The 18,206-nt window shown below is 43.5% G+C and overlaps 1 protein-coding gene across 1 annotated transcript in view; it reads right to left on the bottom strand.

Moving 5' to 3' along the window:
- Window positions 1–18,206, bottom strand: part of LOC109913378 (protein TANC1) — a 150,709-nt gene that overhangs the window by 98,897 nt on the left and 33,606 nt on the right. Inside the window, exon 7 of the mRNA XM_048599215.1 lies at window positions 3,968–4,222. Within this exon, the coding sequence (XP_048455172.1) occupies window positions 3,968–4,222 (255 nt within the window). The remainder of the gene's footprint in view (window positions 1–3,967; window positions 4,223–18,206) is intronic.

Below are 18,206 nucleotides of genomic sequence, written 5' to 3'. Positions count from 1 at the left end.
AAGCCAATGTTGACGACTTCCAGGGCAACTCCATCCAAACTGTATATCACCGTGCTGCCATGTCTGTTGAATCTGTCTTCCAGGTGCAACAGGATATATCCAGGGAATGGTGATGGCAACGGCTGGGATGTTGTCTGTGAGGTAGTCATTCTCACAGAATCCTATGTCAGGCTTATGCTTCACTTGCCTGTGAGAAAACTTCCAATTTTGGCAGTAGCACACAGGTGTTAGTCAGGAGAACTTTGCAGGGCTGATAGAAAAACTTTGCTTCTGCCATAGTCTTTTTTGGTGCCTATGTTGATTCTAGGTGGTCCATCCAGTTTCATTTCTTTGTTGAGACTTCATAGTGGTTGCTTCAACTGAGTGGCTTGCTAGGCCATTTCAGAGGGCAGTTGAGAATTAATCACATTGCTGGAATCACATGTAGGCCAGACTAGGTAAGGATGACAGTTTTCTTCACTAAGAAGTTAGTGAGCCAGATGGGTTTTTCTGACAAATCGACAATTGTTTCACGGTCATCACCAGATTCTTAATTCCAGGGTTTTTTTTTTAAATTGAATTCAAATTCCACCATTTGCCATGGATGCCCAGAACATTTGCCAACTCACTCACAAACGGTCAATAATTTAATATCCCAAAAATTAGACTCACATCATCCACTCTATGGAACATTCAATAGGGTGATCATTGTTTCACTACTCTGAACCTATCTACCTTAGGCACAACGTGAAATTCAACAAGGTTCAGAACCTTCCAAACCCACCACAGCCACCTAAATGGACAGGGGTATCAGATAATTGGGAACACCACCATCTTACGATGTATTGTGTCCAGTATTGCCATCAGTTGGGAACAAGTCAGATCCCAGAGTTAAATTTGGCTTGACAGATCAAAAGTTTTACTTTTTCAATTTGGTTACCATGGTGGTCAGTCACTGAACACCTTCATTCGAAGCTGACAATGTACACTTAACAAAAAGCGTACGTTTATTACACAAGAGATTAAGAAAGCTAGGTACAGAGTTTGAAAATTAAGAAATATCTTAGGCATTAACAGCAAAAGTAAAAGATTTAATCCTTTTCTCAACAATATCCTTCAGAGATGTAAGGCTTTTGTTCCCACTTTCCTTGGTCAATCAGGTTTGCTCTGAATATCAGCAATCCAAGGAAATACTAACCAGAATATATACCCAATTTTCTTTATTAAAGCAAAGTACACTACAAAAAGTGCCACAGCTATTTTACCCATACAATGCTTACAATCAGATGTGAACCCTGTTATCTAGACTTGTCCAAAGATCAGACCAGAACAGTTGATCAACCTGGTCCATCACTAAGTTTAGTCACTGATCAACTGACCTCCGAGCTAGCTATGGTGCAGTAGCGTCCCTACCCGTAGACTGGGAAGCCGGGTTCAAATCCCACCTGCTCTAGAGGTGTGCAATAACATCTCTGAACAGGGTGATTAGGAAACTAGCTGAATAAAATATTTTAAAAATAAATTGAAGACTTGTTTGTGTCTCCTTGCCACTCATCATTTGCTCTTAGTGAACCAAGAATAAAACTTTCGCTTGTGCACACTGTTCTCCACTTGCATGTCATCCAATCAAGTATATGAAGTTTACACAGCACAATTGCACCGTGGGGTGGCACGGTGGCTCAGTGGTTAGCACTGCTGCCTCACAGCACCAGGGACCCGGGTTCGATTCCACCCTCGGGCGACTGTCTGTGTGGAGTTTGCACATTCTCCCCGTGCCTGCGTGGGTTTCCTCCCACAGTCCAAAGATGTGCGTGCTAGGTGGATTGGCCATGCTAAATTGCCCATAGTGTTCAGGGCTGTGTAGATTAGGTGGGTTATAGGAGGGTGGGTCAGGGTGGGATGCTTTAAGCTTCAGTGTGGACTGGTTAGGCCGAAGGGCCTGTTTCCACACTGTAGGGATTCTATTAATTCCAGGGCAACCACAAATTCAGCAGATAAATAATCTACATTATCACATCTGATTCACTGTTTTACACAAAACTCAGCTTTTCCAGAGTTAGCAGGACAGCTCAGTCCATTACTGCTGAGCGACAATGCTGGATATAAACACAAGCACATTTCCTCAGCAATACATAGAAGCATATAAAATGTGAACTTTCTAATCATTATGTCATCACTAAGCTTTATGTTTTCTCCTTTTGATTTCATTCAACTTAATTAATTTCATTTTGGCTAGCAGTGCAAATTTTAGGTTAATATCCAGAGAGACACTCAATCCCAATGAAATAGCTTTACTTGAAAATTTCTTATTGACTCTCTACACATTCATCTGATGTGATTCTCTCGGTCTCTCGCACCACACAGATGCAGACCATCTCACTGATACTCTTCAGCTCTCCTGCTTATACTTCTTTACAGACTTCTTGAGGCTTCGATCTCAAATGGCCTGGAGATTTCTAACAGACTCTCAGTTTAGATAGACTTCTCCAAATAAACTCTCAGCCTGGAGGCTGTTTCAAAACTAAGAAATTTGTGGAAGAGTATTAATATTCTTTGCAATCAATCAACAATCACACCTGGTTCTCTTCAAAAATATTTGTAAAATACAGAATAAGATTACATCCCACACTAAATAATCAGTCTCCATGTAGAAAATAATTAAATTGCCCCTAGAACCCCTTAGAACAGATTCTAAATTGATGTTTTTTTCAATGCACAGACACTTAAAATTTCAAAAGCTCCATTCTGCCACTTTCAACCAACAACAAGTTCAAGAATTTCTAAATATCACTTTTGAGCATTCATATTGGCCACTAATCAACAGCTAACCAGTACAATGCATTTCATTTTTATTTTGCAATAGAAAACATTTCATCTCTTCCAAAGTGGATGTTTTTGATTGGAACAATGATGAACTCTCTCAATTCAATGATCTATGATCAAATCTGTAACTTGGTCTCTGATAACTATATTAACATGATTGTCCTAACCATTGCTCATCGGACCAAATCTCTGAAAAACATGGAAATAACATTACTAAATCACAACAAAGTAACGTCACAGTGCAGATTGAATTGATTTTCTTAGTTAAAAAATATTAAGAATGTGCTGCAGGTCATAAATATCACACAGGTCATAAATGTTGAGCATAGAATTAGAAGAGGACAGTGCAAGGGTTTTTTTTTATATCTATGAGTTTGTATAGACAGAGGTGCAACAGAAGTATTCTTTGGAAGTTGGATTTAAAGCACTTATGGGGGCAAGGTAAAGAGAGCTGCATTTTTGTCTGCCTACACTAAACCAACCCTGCACGTCAAACAGGATTTGATTGTTTCCAAGCTGAGACTCACTTCATTCAGAAAATTCATAATGTATAGACTCTTTTAAAAAGGAAATATATAGCAGATAACATTACTTCATGTCGAGTTGTTTGCCAAGGGGGAAAAAAGTCAAGCTTCCCAAAGATGTGTGTTAAATGGTTAGATAAATGAGGGATATTGTTGCTAAGTATAATTTGTAATGTTTTAAGATTGAATGACTGTGTTTGAAATCGGGGATGCTGGAGAAACTTTCAAAATAAATTATTTAAACTGATTCCAAGACACTTCAATCAGTTTCTACTCCAGAAATCAAATAAATGTCTCTACAAAGAAAATGGGAAATTCAGATGTCTCTGCATGTAAAGCAGTATTTCTCTACTTTAAGTATCTATAATCAAGCACTTTAATTTTAGCATCAGAGTAGAGACCTCATTAAATTCAACCTCTTAACTTCAGACCATAATTGCTAGAGAAACTAATTCCACAGCATAGAAGTGATGATTGAAGACAAGTTAATTATTTAGAAGCTCATCCTTGTTGCTTCTGTAGGAGATATTGTTTAGGCCTGTTAGTTAGACTTTGTCATTTTTCTTGGTTTCTACATAATATTTTCATTACTCAAATCTGCAAAGAATTTTACTCTTGCACAAGTACATAGTGAAACATACCTGCAACTGAATTAGGTCGTGGCAGCAGGAATGATGACACAGACTGGTGCACATAAGCAGCAGAACCATCAGAAGCAGTTTCAGATTTTGAAACACTGGTGGCAGAATCATGTGGTTCTTCCTCTGCCACAGGCAAACAACTCTCTCGTCTTAAATTCTTCATGATACCACGTGACAGACAGTCCCGCACACCACCATCTTTGCTCCACTCAAGACTTGAACCACTTTTATCTTCATTTTCAGATGAAGCTGTAGCTGAAAATACAAAGAATCCAAGGAAAATATTACTCAATGTTACTGCTGAGAGTATCTTAAACTAATTTCACATTTAACTGTTTAGAACTCTTATTCAACTCTCTAACTAAAGGCACACCCTTAGCAGATCATGAAACCACCATAAACTGCTGTGATTCATCTTTTTATATGTCACCCAACCCTCTCAATTTCCCAAAATTTAGTGAAATGTCAATTTAAGGGAGTTCCATGGAGGGTGTTGAGGCTGTAAAATTATCAAACTCTATATAGAGTTCTGAAGGCTGCACAGTCTGCAAGCAGAAAATTAGTTTGTGCTTTCTTCCAGTTTGTGCTGAGCCTTGTTGCAGCTCTGAAGCAGGCCCCAACTCAGATGTTGGGCCAGGGAACATGGTGCTCTGTGGAAGTGGCAGGAAACTGGGAAGCTCAGGGTCATTTTTACTCAACATAGCTACCCCACAAAGCTGTTGCCCAGTCTGTCTCTCGTCTCCCCAGTGTTCAGGTGAGCACGTGGTGAGTAATGAATACAGTAAACTCAATTGAATGAAGAGCAGGTAAAGCACTGCTTCACCTGGAAGATGTGTCTGGAGCCTTTGATAGTGAGGAGGGAGGAGGTAAATGGACAATCTGCGATGGCTTGGGAAGTGCCATGGGAGGCGGGCTGTGAGTGGAGGAGGAGTGGACTAGGGTGTCCCAGAGGGAATAGTCCCTGCAGAATGCAGACAGGGGAGGGAAGGGAAATGTGTGTCTTGTGGTAGCAACCAACTGGAGGTGATGGAAATGGCAGCTAATGATCCTTTGGATGCAGATAGAAAGCCTTCAATCTGGATGCATCACAGTGTGGTTTGGCAACTGCTCTTCCCAAGACGGCAAGAAACAGAATAGTGAACACAGTCCAGCTCTTCACGCAAACCAGCCTTCCATCCACTGACTCCATCTACACTTCCTGCGCCTCTGGAAAGCAACCAACCCCTCCCACCCCAGTTATATTCTCTCCACCCTCTTCCATCAGGCAGAAGATATAATGGCTTGTATGCACGTACAAACCGATTCAAGAACAGCTTCTTCCCTGCTTTTATTAGACTTCTGAATGGACCTCAAAAATTTTACATTTCATGTTGATCTCACTGTCTGCGCACCTCCTCTCTGCAGTTGTAACATTGTAGACTTTGCTCTGTTTTTTTACCCTATGCACTTTGTATGGTATGATCTGCCTGTACTGCATGCAGAACAAAACATTTCACTGTACCTAGGTACACGTGACAATAATACATCAAAGATTCTGGCAGGGTGGAAAGTGAAGGCCAATAGAATCCTCATTTGAGCTAAAAAGTAGACATTTCTGAAGCCCCCGCTGGGATTAACAGGGCCCATAGCCATGTCCCATCCATCTCTTGCACTTCTGCCCTCACCACTCCCTTTCTCTTCCCTCACACAGTACTGACAGGATCTCTTTGGTTCTCACTTTCCATCCCACAAGCATCTGCAATCCAAAAGATCATAAGGTACCATTTCCACCACCTCCAATTTAGTTGACCCACAGCCACTGGCCAGAACAGTACAGACAATTGATTGACACAGTGTAAGTTACCTGCCCCTGGAAATATGATAAACTAACAAGTGCTGAGGCAGAGTAGGTTCTCCCAGAGGGCAGTTCTCAGCAAGCAGGCCTTGTAGGCAGCAGACCTCAAGAGTTGATCCCCATAAAGCAGTCTTCATTGAGCCATCCTCATCAGGAGATGGAAGATGAACCAGAGGAGGATGAAGAAGATCAAGGGAGGAGTCCTCTACCACCTCAGCAAGAGAGCAGGATGCTGCCCCAACCACTTTAACAAGATTGAAATATTTTGTGCCAACTGTCCATTTGTCCTCTGGTATCAATCACTGATACCAATTGTCACAGTTGTATAATTTCTTTGTCTAATTAACTAATGTGTCATAACTAAACTGATGCTTCTTTGCAAGTTCAATAAACCATGAGAAAATTCCTTACAAATTATCAAATGTCTATATTATGCAACTATGATTGTGAATGCCAAAAAAATTAACAAGTGAATAATTTGGAAGAATTGTATAGGATGTCAAATGAGGCCTTTCTTGCCATGGAGACCAACAAGTCGCATTTACGAAGCAAATCCCAGGGACTGTGATGAGATTATTACTAGTAAATGGCAAGAGGCTACTTAATGGGGATTATCACTCGTTACAATGCTCATCATTACTTAATCTCGCCTCAATAATGCATAAGTTTCTATTCTATCACCCGCCAAATAGAAACTAGGTGCCAAGAATTCTCAACACAGACATTAGTAGGAATAGGAGGTGTCGCTATTTTTGTTGGGGAGAGGGGGTGTAAGAGCACCACCCGCAAACGAAAGGAAAGACACAGTCCTCACATATCACCCCACCAACCTCCGTATCTAGCGTATCATTCTCTGCCAGCTGCAATCTGACCTCACAACCAAAGAGATATTTACCTCCCTACCCCCATCTGCCTTTCGTAGGGACCGCTCTCTCTGCGACTCCCTCGTTCGCTTCACACTCCCCACCACACCCAGCACCTGCCCTACACCGACCCCCTCACCTCCATTCAAGGCACAAAACAAACTTTTCACATCAGACAGGGGTTCACCTGCACATCCGCCCACTTGCTCTACTGTATCCACCGCTCCCGATGTGGCCTCCTCTACATCGGTGAGACCAAGTGTAGACTCAGACTGTTTCGTGGAGGATCTGCGCTCTGTATGCGACAACCAACACCACCTTTGGGTCGCCAACCATTTTAACTCCCCCTCCCATTCCCACTCCCAGGGTGACATGTCCATCCTGGGCCTCCTGCAGTGTCACAATGATACTACCCGCAAACTGGAGGAGCAACACCTCATTCTGCCTCGGAAGCCTACAGCCAGATGGCCTAAACATGGAATTCACCGGTTTTAAAATCTCCCCAGCCCTGGCCTCATTCTATGTCCAACCCTCCCTCTCAACCCCGCCTCCTTGACCTGACACAACCTGTCCATCTTTTCTCCCACCTATCCACCCCACCCATCCCACTGACCAATCTCCAGCACTCCCTACTTGCACTAACATATCACCATCCCACCTACCTTCCCCAGTTCCACCCCTCCTCTCTCTATTTATTTCAGAGCTCCCTTCCTCCTCCCCATTTCTGAAGAAGAAGGGTCCTGACCTGAAATGTCAACTTTCCTGCTCCTCTGATGCTGCCTGGCCTGTGTTCCTCCAGCTCCACACTGCGTTGTCTCTGCACTTCTACTGTTTGCTTATTTGCTAATTCTCACAGAAGGTGGTTTGCGTATGGAATGACCTTCCTGAGTAAGTGGTGGATGTGGGCACAATTACAATATTTAAAAGACATTTGGATAAGTACATGAATAGGAAAGCTTTTTTTTTTGGGGTGGGGAGAGGATTATATTCGGCATGGACTGATTGAACCAACGGGTCTGGTTCTGGGCTGTATGATTAAAAAAAAGTTTTCTTATGCAAGACCTGCCCCAGAAATGGTCAACAGAGTCAAGCTGGCATATCACCTTGGTGACAGGGTCCTGGAAGCTCTGTGTTGGGGTGGTGGACACCATTTTCTTTCCTCAGAACTATCAAAGGAGACAATGGCATCAGACCTGGTGAGTGCAATGCCCAAGGATCTGACAGTACACCAAACAACGTCATAGGGAGGTTAATTTCCTTCAATGCTACACAAGGGTAAGAGCCAACATTTCGTCTCTGCCATCTCTCACACACTTAACTCTGCCACTGCATCCATCTCCCACCAAGACTCGAGGTCTACAATTCTGATGTGGCATGCAACATCTCATTGCGATGCCTCACCTCCCCTCCCCTGCCCTCCAAACCATCCCTAAAGACTACTAGCCCCTCCTGTCCTCCACGTGTCCTATGCTCACTGGGGATAATTCACCACTTTTCCTCCACCTGCACTAACACTAACAGCTGAGACAGCCACTTTCATCTCACTCAATACTTGGTGTCATTAAAACAGCCCAAAACAGGCAGAGAGTTGGTGGGTGCCCAATATTAGTCTGCTTACACCGAGGGGAGATTTCTTGCATGAGAGAGAGGGGACCAATTAGGCCATAAGATGTACCAGCAGAATTTGGCTATTTGGCCCACTGATCTTATTCCAACATTCAATGAGAATCTTCAGCTACACTTTACTCATAGCCCTCGATAACCATGCTGATGGGAACCTGCATATCTCAGGCTTGAATATCCTTAATGAAAGAATAATTAGGGAGAGAATAAGGCCCCTTAAAGATCAGAAAGGAACCTATGGTTGGAACCACTGAAGATGGGGAGATACTAAACGAGTATTTTGCATCAGTGTTTACTGTGGAGAAGGATGTGCTAGAGAACTTGTGGTAAAAATGACAACATCTTGGAAAACATCCATATTACAGAGGTACAAGATGTCTTAAAACACAAAGGTGGATAAATCCCTGGGACCTGATCAGGTGGGAAGCCAGACAAGTGATTGCTGGACCCCTTGCTGAGAAATTTATATAATCGATAGGCACAGGTGTAGTGCTGGAAGACTGGAGGTTGGCTAACACGGTGCCACTATTTAACAAGGGTGGTAAGGAAAAGCCAGGGAACTACAGGCCAGTGAGCCTGACATCAGTAGTGGGCAAGTATTTGGAGGGGATCCTGAAAGACAGGAGTTACATGTATTTGGAAAGGCAAGGACTAATTAGGGCTGATCAGCATTGCTGTGTGCGGGAAGTGACATCTCACTAACTTTATTACTTTTTCAACAAACTTAATAAAGAGAATTGAAGAAGGCAGAGCAGTAGATGTGATCTATATAGACTTCAGCAGGACATTTGACAAGGTTCCTCGTGGTAAACTGGTTAACAAAGATATAGTCACATAGAATGCAGGGAAAAACAGACATTTGGACACAGAACTGGCTCAAAGGTAGGAGAAAGAGGGTGGTGGTGGTGGAGGGTTGCTTTTCGGACTGGAGGCCTTTGACCAGTGGTATGCCACAACACAGTCAGTGCTCGATTCACTGCTTTTTGTCATTTGTATAATTGATTTGGATGTGGATATAGGAGGCATGCTTAGTAAGTTTGCAGATGACACCAAAATTGGTGGTATAGTGGACAGCGAAAAAGATTACCTCAGACTACAATGGGACCTCGATCAGATGGGCTAGTGGGCTAAGTAGTGGCAAACGGAAGTTTAATTTAGGTAAATGTGAGGTGCTGTATTTTGGAAAGGCAAATCAGGGCAGGGCTTATACACTTAATGGTAAGTTCCTGGGGAGTGTTGCTGAACAAAGAAACCCTGGACTACAGGTTCATAGTTCCTTGAAAGTGGAGTCACAGGTAAACAGAAGGGAAGAGTATATTTGGTATGCTTGCCTCTGTTGGTCAGCGCACTGAGTATAGTGGTTGGGAGGTCACATTGCGGCTATACAGACATTGGTTCAGCCACTTTTGGAATACTGCATTCAGTTCTGGTCTCCTTGTTGTAGGAAGGATCTTGTGAAACTTGAAAGGGTTCAGAAAAGATTTACTAGGATGTTGCCAGGGTTGGAGAGTTTGAACTATGGGGAAGAGGCTGACTGGGCTGGGGCTATTCTCTCTGGAGCCTCAGAGGCTATGGGGTGAGGAAATGGATAAGGTGAATAGACGAGGTCTTTTCCCTGAGGTGGGGAGTCCAAAACTAGAGGGCATAAGTTTAAGGTGAGAGGGGAAAAATTTAAAAGGGACCCAAGGGGCAACATTTTCATGCAGAGGGTGGTGCGTGTATGGAATGAACTGCCAAATGAAGAGGTGGAGGCTGGTACAATTACAACTTTTTAAAAAGGCATCTGGATGGGTATATGAATATGAAGGGCTTAGAGGGATATGGGCCAAATGCTCGGAAATGGGACTAGACTTATTTAGGATATCTGGTCAGTATGGACACGTTGGATCAAAAGGTCTGTTTCCATGCTGTGCAGCTCTGTGACTTTATGACAAACTTCAACATATCTTTGGGGTAAAGAACTCCACTGAATTGCTACCCTCAAACATTACATTCACCCTCATCTTTGTCTTAATTGAGAAGTCACACAACACCAAGTTTAGTCCAATAGGTTTATGTGAAATCAAATGCTTTCGAAGCATTGCTCCTTCGTCAGGTGAAGTAGAGGGAAGCGCACAGGCACAGCAAGTTATAAGTTCCTATCCTGTGCTTGTGATTTCAAATAAACCTGTTACACTGTGACCTAGCGTCATGTGGCTTCTGACTTTGTTCATCCCAGTCCATCACCAGCACCTACACATCTTAAGTGAGCAATCTTTCATTGACTGATGATGGCCTCTGGTCCACGATTCTTCTGCAAGGGAAAACAACCTCCCTATATCTTCCTTGTCAAGTCCTCTCAGAATCTCATATGTTTCAATACCCATTCCCCTTTTTTTCTAAACTCCAATGAACACAGGTCCAACCAACTCCATCTCTCTTCATAACACAGTCCTTCCACACCTAGTGAAACTTCTCTGGATTGTCTCAAGTGTTCACTGTGTTTAGGTGTAGTCTGACTAGAGCTTTGTATGGTTTGGAAAGACTTCCATGTTTCTGTACAGCATTCCCTCGAAATAAATGCCAACATTCTATTTGTTCCCCTATTACCTGCTGAATTTGGATGTTAGATTACGACTCCCATATGAGAACCTCAAAATCCCTCTTCTGCTGCAGTCTTTCTCCATTTAATGTACTGCTCCTCTATTCTTTCTGCCAAAGTACATAATGTCAAAGCCCAATATATTCCATCTGCCTAGATTTTGCCCAAGCTATCAACAAATCCAGCAATTCAAAAGTGGACATCCATGAGGCTCTGCAGACCATCAGAAGCAACAGAATCATACTCAATCTCATTTTATAATCTCACGCTTTGCATAATTCTCACTCTATCATTACCTTCACGGGAATCAGTAAATAGTGCAGGAAGATATGCCAAAAGCAGCACCATGCAAAGTTAAAAATGAGGTGTCAACATAATCAAGCTATAAAGCAGGACTATTTACATGCCAAGCTGCAGAAGCAGCACACATTGTGGGAATTGCTTAGGCTTGCCAAACAATGGATCAGATCTAAGCTCTGCAGCCCAGCACATCGGTGTAAAAGACTAGGCTGAAGAATGCTACAAATGCTTCAACCTGAAGTGCAAAGCAAATGATAAATCTTGGATTCCACCTGAGGCCCCAAGATTCACTTCACATGATATCAAGAAATTGCAAAGATGTTGACAACATTCTGGCAGTGAAATGCAAGACTTGTGCTCTAGAACTAATCATGTCTAGCCAAGCTGTGCCAATACAGCCAAAATGCTGGCACCTACCAGCAATGTGGAAAATTACCTAGCTGTGTCCTGTCCACAAAGTGCAATCCAGTCCAGCCAATTACTGCCACAAATCTAGTATCAATTAGCAGCAAGTGATGCAAGGTGTCACTGACAGTGCTATCAAAGTGGCACTTAGATAGCAACAGCAATAACCTGTTCATTGTTACTCCTTTGGGTTCTACCAGGGCAAAATTTCTGAATTCATTGCAACCTTGGTCAAAACAAGGAAATAAATGCTAAACTCCAGAAGTAAGGAGAGTGACTGCCCTCAAAAATGAATGTAACCTTCTCCTCTTCACACTCAATCATCACCCTGGGGATTATCACTGACCAGAAACAGAACTGGAGCAGCCATATAAATAATGGTTACAAGAGCAGGTCAGAGGCTTGGCATTCTGTGACAAGTTATTCATCTCCTGCCTCCCAAAACCTGCCCAACATCTGAGGCACAAGTCAGGAATGTGATGAAATACTCTTCACTTGCCTGGATTCAACCAACAATGCTCAAGAAGTTCAACACCATCCAGGACTATGCAGTTTAGTCAACCAAACCCCCTCCACGTGTGGCAGTGGTATGAAGCATCTACAAGATGTCCTCCAGCAACTCACCAAGATTCTTTCTAAAGCATCTTTCAAACTCACGACACCATCTAGTCGTCAAAAGCAACAGATAATAGAGAACACCATCACCTGCAATTCCCCTCCTAGCCACACAACATCCTGAGTTGGTAATGTATCATAATTCCTTCACTGCTGCTGACTCAAAATCATGTAATTCCTTTCCTAATAGAATTGTGAGTGTACTTACACACACGAAGTACAGCAGTTCACCAACACTTCAAGGACAATTAGGGATTTGTAAGAATTGCTAGCCTAGCCAGCAATGCTCACAACCTCAAAGTATATATACTCTTAGTGGTTATTGAGATTATCTTGCGTTTGTTAGTACACTAGTAGTAGTTTTTAATTTTATCATGAAATGGAAATAATAACAAGTAAGAGGAGGGAAAAATTAGAGGAAAATATGATGTTCACATATTTTCAGCACTATCTGGTAGCTAATTGGAGGAAATCTGCGAATAAGCTAACCACTCAACAGAGGGACAGGTAGATTAGTTGAACCAAAGGGCGTGCAGAAATTATTGAAGCATTGCCTTCTTTTTCACCAGGCAATAAATGAATCACAACACAGTAGGCAGCTTAATTGGATTAGTGACTTCTGGGTCCAAACTGGCAAATCACAGTTATCAATCTGATATCCACCTTCACGAATTTTTGAATTTTTAACATTTCAGACATTCTCAAACTTTATTCCTGTAGCACTATTCATGGGTTGTTGAATTGTGGAGATGTAGACATGTGGTTTCTGGTACTGAAACAGCTTAGATGGAGGTACTGGCTTTGTACACTATATCTGGGATAATGAGTTGAAGAAGAGAATAATCAGGGAAATAAATAAGTACTCGGAGGGCTCTAGTAGCAAGGAGTTGGGTGAAGACAGTTCACATTTGTAGAATTGGAAAAAAGAACAGAGTTGAGGAACATAGAACATAACAGCGCATTACACGCCCTTCGGCCCTCGATGTTGTGCCGACCTGTGAAACCAATCTGAAGCCCATCTAACCTACACTATTCCATTATCATCCATATGTTTATCCAATGACCATTTAAAATGCCCTTAAAGTTGGCAAGTCTACCATTGTTGCAGGCAGGGCATTCCACGCCCTTACTACTCTCTGAGTAAAGAGCCGACCTCTGACATCTGTCCTATCTCTATCACCCCTCAATTTAAAGCTACGTCCCCTCGTGCTAGCCATCACCAGCCGAGGAAAAAGGCTCTCACTGTCCACTCTATCTAATCCTCCGATTATCTTGTAGGTCTCTATTAAGTCACCTCTTAACCTTCTTCTCTCTAACGAAAACAGCCTCAAGTCCCTCAGCCTTTCCTCATAAGACCTTCCCTCCATACCAGGCAACATCCTGGTAAATCTCCTCTGCATCCTTTCCAATGCTTCCACATCCTTCCTACAATGTGGCGACCAGAACTGTATGCAATACTCCAAGTGCGACCGCACCAGAGTTTTGTACAGCTGCCACATGACCTCATGGCTCCGAAACGCAATCCCTCTACCAATAAAACCTAACACACCGTACGCCTTCTTAACAACCCTATCAATCTGGGTGGCAATTTTCAGGGATCTATGCACATGGACACCGAGATCTCTCTGCTCATCCACACTACCAAGAATCTTACCATTAGCCCAGTACTCTGTATTCCTGTTACTCCTTCCAAAGTGAATCACCTCAAACTTTTCCACATTAAACTCCATTTGCCACCTCTCAGCCCAGCTCTGCAGCTTATCTATGTCCCTCTGTAACCTGCAACATCCTTCCGCACTATCCACAACTCCACCGACTTTAGTGTCATCTGCAAATTTACTAACCCATCCTTCTACGCCCTCATCCAGGTCATTGTCATTTTTTATAAAACAGCAGTGGCCCCAAAACAGATCCTTGCAGTACACCACTAGTAACTGAACTCCAGGATGAACATTTCCCATCAACCACCACCCTATGTCTTCTTACAGTTAGCTAATTTCTGATCCAGACCACTAGATCACCCTCAATCCCATGCCTCCGTATTTTTTGCAACAGCCTACCGTGGGGAACCTTATCAAACGCTTTACTGAAATCCACATACACCACATCAACCGCTTTACCCTCATCCACCTGTTTGGTCACCTTCTCAAAGAACTCAATAAGGTTTGTGAGGCACGACCTACCCTTCACAAAACCGTGTTGACTATCCCTAATCAAATTATTCCTTTCTAGATGATTATAAATCCTATCTCTTATAATCCTTTCCAACACTTTACCCACAACCGAAGTAAGGCTCACTGGTCTATAATTACCAGGGTTGTCTCTACTCCCCTTCTTGAACAAGGGGACAACATTTGCTATCCTCCAGTCTTCTGGCACTATTCCTGTAGACAATGACGACATAAAAATCAAAGCCAAAGGCTCTGCAATCTCCTCCCTAGCTTCCCAGAGAATCCTAGGATAAATCCCATCTGCCCCAGGGGACTTAGCTATGTTCACACCTTCCAGAATTGCTAACACCTCCTCCTTATGAACCTCAATCTGTCTAGTCTAATAGCCTGTATCTCAGTATTCTCTTCGACAACATTGTCTTTTTCCTGTGTGAATACTGACGAAAAATATTCATTTAGCGCCTCTCCTATCTCTTCGGGCTCCACGCACAACTTCCCACTACTGTCCTTGACTGGCCGTAATCTTACTCTAGTCATTCTTTTATTCCTGACATACCTATAGAAAGCTTTAGGGTTTTCCTTGATCCTACCTGCTAAAGACTTCTCATGTCCCTCCTGGCTAACTTGTAACTCTCAAGCACCCTAACTGAGCCTTCATGCCTCATCTTTGCATAAGCCTCCTTCTTCCTCTTGACAAGAGATTCAACTTCTTTAGTAAACCACGGTTCCCTCTCTCGACCACTTCCTCCCTGCCTGACAGATACATACTTATCAAGGACATGCAGTAGCTGTTCCTTGAACAAGCTCCACATTTCAATTGTGCCCAGCCCCTGCAGTTTCCTTCTCCATTCTATGCATCCTAAATCTTGCCTAATCGCCTCATAATTGCCTTTCCCCCAGCGGTATATACCTATCCCTCTCCATCGCTGAAGTAAACGTAGTCGAATTGTGGTCACTATCACCAAAGTGCTCACCTACCTCCAAATCTAACCTGGCCTGGTTCATTACCCAGTACCAAATCCAATGTGGCCTCGCCTCTTGTTGGCCTATCTACATACTGTGTCAGGAAACCCTCCTGCACACTTGGACAAAAACTGACCCATCTAAAGTACTCGAACTATAGCGTTTCCAGTCAATATTTGGAAAGTTAAAAGTCCCCCATAACAACTACCCTGTTACTTTCACTCCTATCCAGAATCATCTTTGCAATCCTTTCCTCTACATCTCTGGAACTTTTCGGAGGCCTATAGAAAACTCCCAACAGGGTGACCTCTCCTTTCCTATTTCTAACCTCAGCCCATACTACCTCAGTAGTCGAGTCCGCATCAAACGTCCTTTCTGCCACCGTAATACTGTCCTTGATTAACAATGCCACACCTCCCCCTCTTTTACCACCTTCCCTGATCTTACTGAAACATCTAAACCCCGGAACCTGCAACAACCATTCCTGTCCCTGCTCTACCCATGTCTCCGAAATGGCCACAGCATCGAAGTCCCAGGTACCAACCCATGCTGCAAGTTCACCCACCTTATTCCGGATGCTCCTGGCATTGAAGTAGACACACTTCAAACCACCTTCCTGCCTGCCGGTATACTCCTGCGACCTTGAAACCTTATTCAGATCGTTAAGGTGCCCGGAAATGGAACCATTCAAAATTGGAATGAAATAGGTCAAGTCGGAAGAACATATATCCATTCAGACTTACAACCACAGAGCCATAGAAAAAAATATAGCACAGAAGGGGCCATTCGGTCCATCTTGTCCATGCCGACTCAAAGACATCCAGATGCCTTTCTAATCCCACGTTCCTGCACACGTCCCACAGTCATAAGCTTACAGCACTTAAGGTGCAGATCCACGTACTTTTTAAAAAGAGTGTTAGGGTCTCTGCCTCCACAACCAACTCAGGCAATGAATTCCAGACACCCATCGCCCTAATATCCCCTCCTATCCTTCTGCCAATTAGATTCAATCTATGATCCCTGGTTTTTGACAAGACCAGTTTCTGCCAAGGGAAACAGGTCCCTCCTGTCTATCCCTACCCCTCACAATTTTGTATACCTTGATCATGTCACCCCTCAGACTTCTCTTTCCAAGGAAAACAACCCCAACTTCTCCAATCTCTTCCCATAGCTACCATTCTCCAGCCCAGGCAACATTCTAGTAAACCTTCTCTGCAATCTCTCCACAGAATTATGTCCTTCCTGTAATGTGATGACCAGATCAGCACACAATATTGTAGTTGTTGGTTCACCAGGTCTCTTACACACAGTTTCATCATTATATCCTTGTTTTTGTATTCTACACCTCTGCCAATAAAAAAAAGTGTACCATACGCCTTCTTTACAACCTATTTACCTGTACTGTTACCTTTAGGGACCTGTGCACTTTCATGCCAAGATCTCTCACTTCATCTACACCTCTCAGCACATTCCTGTTAACAGTATATTCCCTTTTACTGTTTGGCCTCTGAGATGAGTCACTGAATCATAGAATCGCAGTCTAGAAAGAGGCCATTTGGCCCATTGATTTTGTAACAGCCCTCGGAAGAGCATGCCACCCTACACCCATAACCGCACATTTACCATTGCTAACCCACCTTGCCACCACATCGCTGGACACTAATTTAGAATGGTCAATCCAGCTAACCTGCACATCCCTGGACTGTTGGAAGAAACCAGAGCTTGTGGCAGAAGCCATGCAGACATGGGGACAATGTTTTCACTCCACACAGCCAGTCACCCAAGGCTGGAATCAAATCTGGGTCTCTGGTTCTGTGAGGCAGCAGTGCTAACCACTGAGGCACCCGTGCTGTCCCGCTCAACACCTCATTTATCAGAGTGAACTCCATCGGACACTTTCCTGCCCAATCTACCAATGCATCTATATCATTTTGGAGCTTACAGCTATCCTCTACACTCTCCAATAAGTGGCCAATTGTGCCCCACCCAATATTCAAGTCCAAGTCATTAAAGTTTAAAAACAAACAGCATGGGTCCCAACTCCAAGCCCTGCTGAACATCACTTGCTACAGCTTTCCATTCACATAGACAGCTATCAACAGTTACCCTTTCTTTCCTGTTACAAAGCCAACTTTTGACTTAATTCGACACATTACTCTGTATCCCATGGGCTTTTACTTTTTTGATCAGTTTGCTATGTGGGACCTCAAATGTCTCACTAAAATCCATCTATTGCACAACCCTCATTGATCCTCCATTTCACTTCATCAAAGAATTCAATCAAATTTCTAAGGTATGACCTTCCCTTGATAAAGCAACACTGACTTTCCCTGACTAGTCAATGCCTTCTTAAGTGACAATTTATCTGATCAACAAGGTGTAGAGCTGGATGAACACAGCAGGCCAAGCAGCATCAGAGGAGCAGGAAAGCTGACATTTCGGGCCTAGACCCTCCTTCAGAAATGGGGAGGTGGGGGGAGGAGGGGGTTCTGAAATAAATAGGGAGAGGGTAGGGGAGGGGAGGTGGATAGAAGATAGAGGAGAAGATAGATGGAGAGGAGACAGACAGGTCAAAGAGGCGGGGATGGAGCCAGTAAAGGTGAGTATAGGTGGGGAGTTAGGGAGGTGTTAGGTTAGTCCAGGGAGGACGGACAGGTCAAGGGGGCGGGATGAGGTTAGTAGGTAGGAGATGGGGGTGGGGCTTCAGGTGGGAGGAGGGGATAGGTGGGAGGAAGGACAAGTTAGGGAGGTGGGGACAAGCTGGGCTGGTTTTGGGATGCGATAGCGGGAGGGGAGATTTTGAAGCTTGTGAAGTCCACATTGATACCATTGGGCTGCAGGGTTCCCAAGCAAAATGAGGTGCTGTTCCTGCAGCCTTCGGTGG

This window comes from Rhincodon typus, chromosome 7 (assembly GCF_021869965.1).
Source record: "Rhincodon typus isolate 14 chromosome 7, sRhiTyp1.1, whole genome shotgun sequence".
NCBI classification, from domain to species: Eukaryota; Metazoa; Chordata; class Chondrichthyes; order Orectolobiformes; family Rhincodontidae; genus Rhincodon; species Rhincodon typus.
The sequence above is the reverse complement of the archived record's forward strand: the minus strand, read 5'-3'. Positions and strand labels throughout refer to the sequence as shown.